Genomic DNA, 2,377 nt, shown 5'->3' with positions numbered 1-2,377 from the left:
GTGACGCACGCTAAACTGGCAAGGCGCACAAAGGGCTTAGAGAGAGGGACAGGGGCAGGGTAACTTTTGCAAATAAAAGGTGCCTGGGCCTGTGCCCGCACGAAAGCATAAAAAAAAAAAAATACTCTTCACACCCCCGCTGACTCTGAGTGTGCTAACTACTTACCCATCTTGCAGTCGTTTAGAATATCAGCACAGATCCGAACGCAACAGCTGGAATATTCAAAGTATCTCCCAATCGCCTTTTATATACAGGCTCGAGTTTTGCAGATTCGGCGGGCGCTGTAAAGCGTAAAACGCACCGCATTCAAGGCTAGATAAACGCAGGCAGCTCATTGACGGTAGGCGAGAGTGACGAAGACATCCGGAGATTTGGTGTTTGACTTGATGTTTATCTTTATTTACATAACAGTCTCGAAAAGCAAACACACCACACCGTTGTGAGTTAATTCACTTTCATCAAGGCGCTTGGGTTGTGGTTGTTGTTGGAGCCTCCGTTGTCGTTGGTACCTCGGTTGTCGTTGATGCCTCGGTTGTGGTTGTGCCTGTGGTCGTTGAAGCTTCCGAAGTAGTTGACGTGGTCCCTGGATTAACCGTCGTAGTACCTCCAGTGGGCTGTTTTTTGGACAATTTCATTCCATGAACACATTTCGGTGGTCAACCTTATCAGTCGCTCAAGGTCCACAAACACTTACCAAACACTCTTCGCCCGGTACACACTGCAGGGAGGAAGGGTCAAACACTAGTTGCGGTGCGCAGTCCCTCACGACAGGTTCACCGTTGCCGCAGATGAGGTACTGGTGGCAATCGGCGGGATTCGGATAGATCTCCAGCTGCGGTGGATTTGGTGGTGGCTGAATGCAAGGATTCACCAAACAACCGCTCTCATTCTTCAGGTTACAGTCTCCCAGCACCGCATCGAAAAACAGGCCGCCATCACAGACGCCCTCGAACGCATTGCCGTTAATGCAGATCAGATAGCGGTCGCACACGTTCGGGATGGGCAGAAACACGACACCATCCGGTGGGCAGTTATTGCTCACGCAGTCCACATTAGCCTCCAAATCGCAAATGGTTCGCGTTGGGTCGAAATACTTGCCATCTGGGCAGGTCTGCTCGTAGGCCACGCCACCGTAGCAGGAGTAGTACTTCGTACAATCGGTTTCGTGCGGCAGAAAACCAGTATATACACCTTGCTCCGTACACGGATCCGCCACGGCTGTCGTGCAACAGATCGTGGCCACCACTAGCAGTAGCGAAAGTTTTTCTACCGAAAAAAGATCATTTCAAAACCGGTGCTTCACGCCGAACTATGCTGTAAATCAAACTAAATCACTGCTGGCAACTTGCCAACAAATACTCACTGATGTCGCTTATCATCTCGATCTCGCAAGTGGGTGATACTAAATAAAGGTTTCTGGGCTACCTGTGGTGTTTTATAAGGGTCGTACCGAACGTAACTTATCTAATCAGGATTGGAAAATCGGCCTAGGATTGAATGATGATTTGCGTTCCGGCTTACCCATGGCTCAAGCGTGCCCTTCTTACCTCGTGCACGGCTTCTTAGATCTCTCCGACAGCACAGAGGACCATTGACGTTGACCAGCCCATTGGATTCAGGATTGGCGCGATTTCGTGACAAATAACTTCATACGCGCATATTGTTCCACCAGATAAGGCGTTGACTTCATCGAGAAGATAACTCTGGAACTCTTGGAAAAGAATTCTGACCGACGGCTTTTCGTGTGTAATGTAAGTAAATGAAGTATTACAGGTTCTTGAGACGGTTGGGGAGTATTTTGTTCATTTTCGATGCATTGGCCTATGTTTTCGCCATTGGCCTATGTTCGTCATGCTGGAGGTGCAAAAAGCCCAACTCAGGCATCTAACCTATTTTAATGGGTCTGGCTTTATTTCAAGGCTTTCGGGCGTTGAGTAGCAATCTTTCCGATAACATCGTTGATAGGAACCAGCATGGTCAGCAGTGTGCGTTTGGACACCGGAAATAGGTGAATGATGTTCATTAAGATACCGAGATGGAAACATTGGTGAAAACATGAGAAATCTTTCAGATCGGAGCAAAGTCCGAACGTATAAATATACCCACCGACGGGATGGCAGAAAAATTGGCTACTTTTACCAGTTAGCAACCACCATCGACGCCATTTGTATCCGGCCCATTGAGCCCGCGGAACAAAGTAGTGGAACAATGAACGGTAGGAATTTCGGTGGCTTGGCACACCGCGTTGGGGAGCTGTCTGTTTAGTTCTATTTTCCTAATTCCTTGGAACGACGAGCAGAGGAGGAACCCTCGAACAGAGGCACAGCAGCAGCAAAGCAGAAGACAACGGACGTCGGCAGCAGCCGTCCTCCGCGA

The 2,377-nt window shown here is 48.9% G+C and overlaps 1 protein-coding gene across 1 annotated transcript; it reads right to left on the bottom strand.

Annotated features, from left to right (window-relative positions):
- Positions 1 to 695: 695 nt before the first annotated feature.
- LOC128276925 (peritrophin-44-like) lies at positions 696 to 1,380 on the bottom strand (the record flags this gene model as incomplete). The annotated part of the gene is made up of 2 exons (XM_053015385.1): positions 1,365 to 1,380; positions 696 to 1,267 (listed from the first exon to the last, which is right to left on the bottom strand). Coding segments are annotated over exons 1-2 (588 nt in total), but the record flags the coding sequence as incomplete, so codon positions are not given.
- Positions 1,381 to 2,377: the final 997 nt, after the last annotated feature.

The sequence above is a fragment of the Anopheles cruzii genome, unplaced genomic scaffold (genome assembly GCF_943734635.1).
Source record: "Anopheles cruzii unplaced genomic scaffold, idAnoCruzAS_RS32_06 scaffold03070_ctg1, whole genome shotgun sequence".
Lineage (NCBI taxonomy): Eukaryota > Metazoa > Arthropoda > Insecta > Diptera > Culicidae > Anopheles > Anopheles cruzii.
Note: the sequence above shows the minus strand (reverse complement) of the source record. Positions and strands in the feature narration are given on the sequence as shown.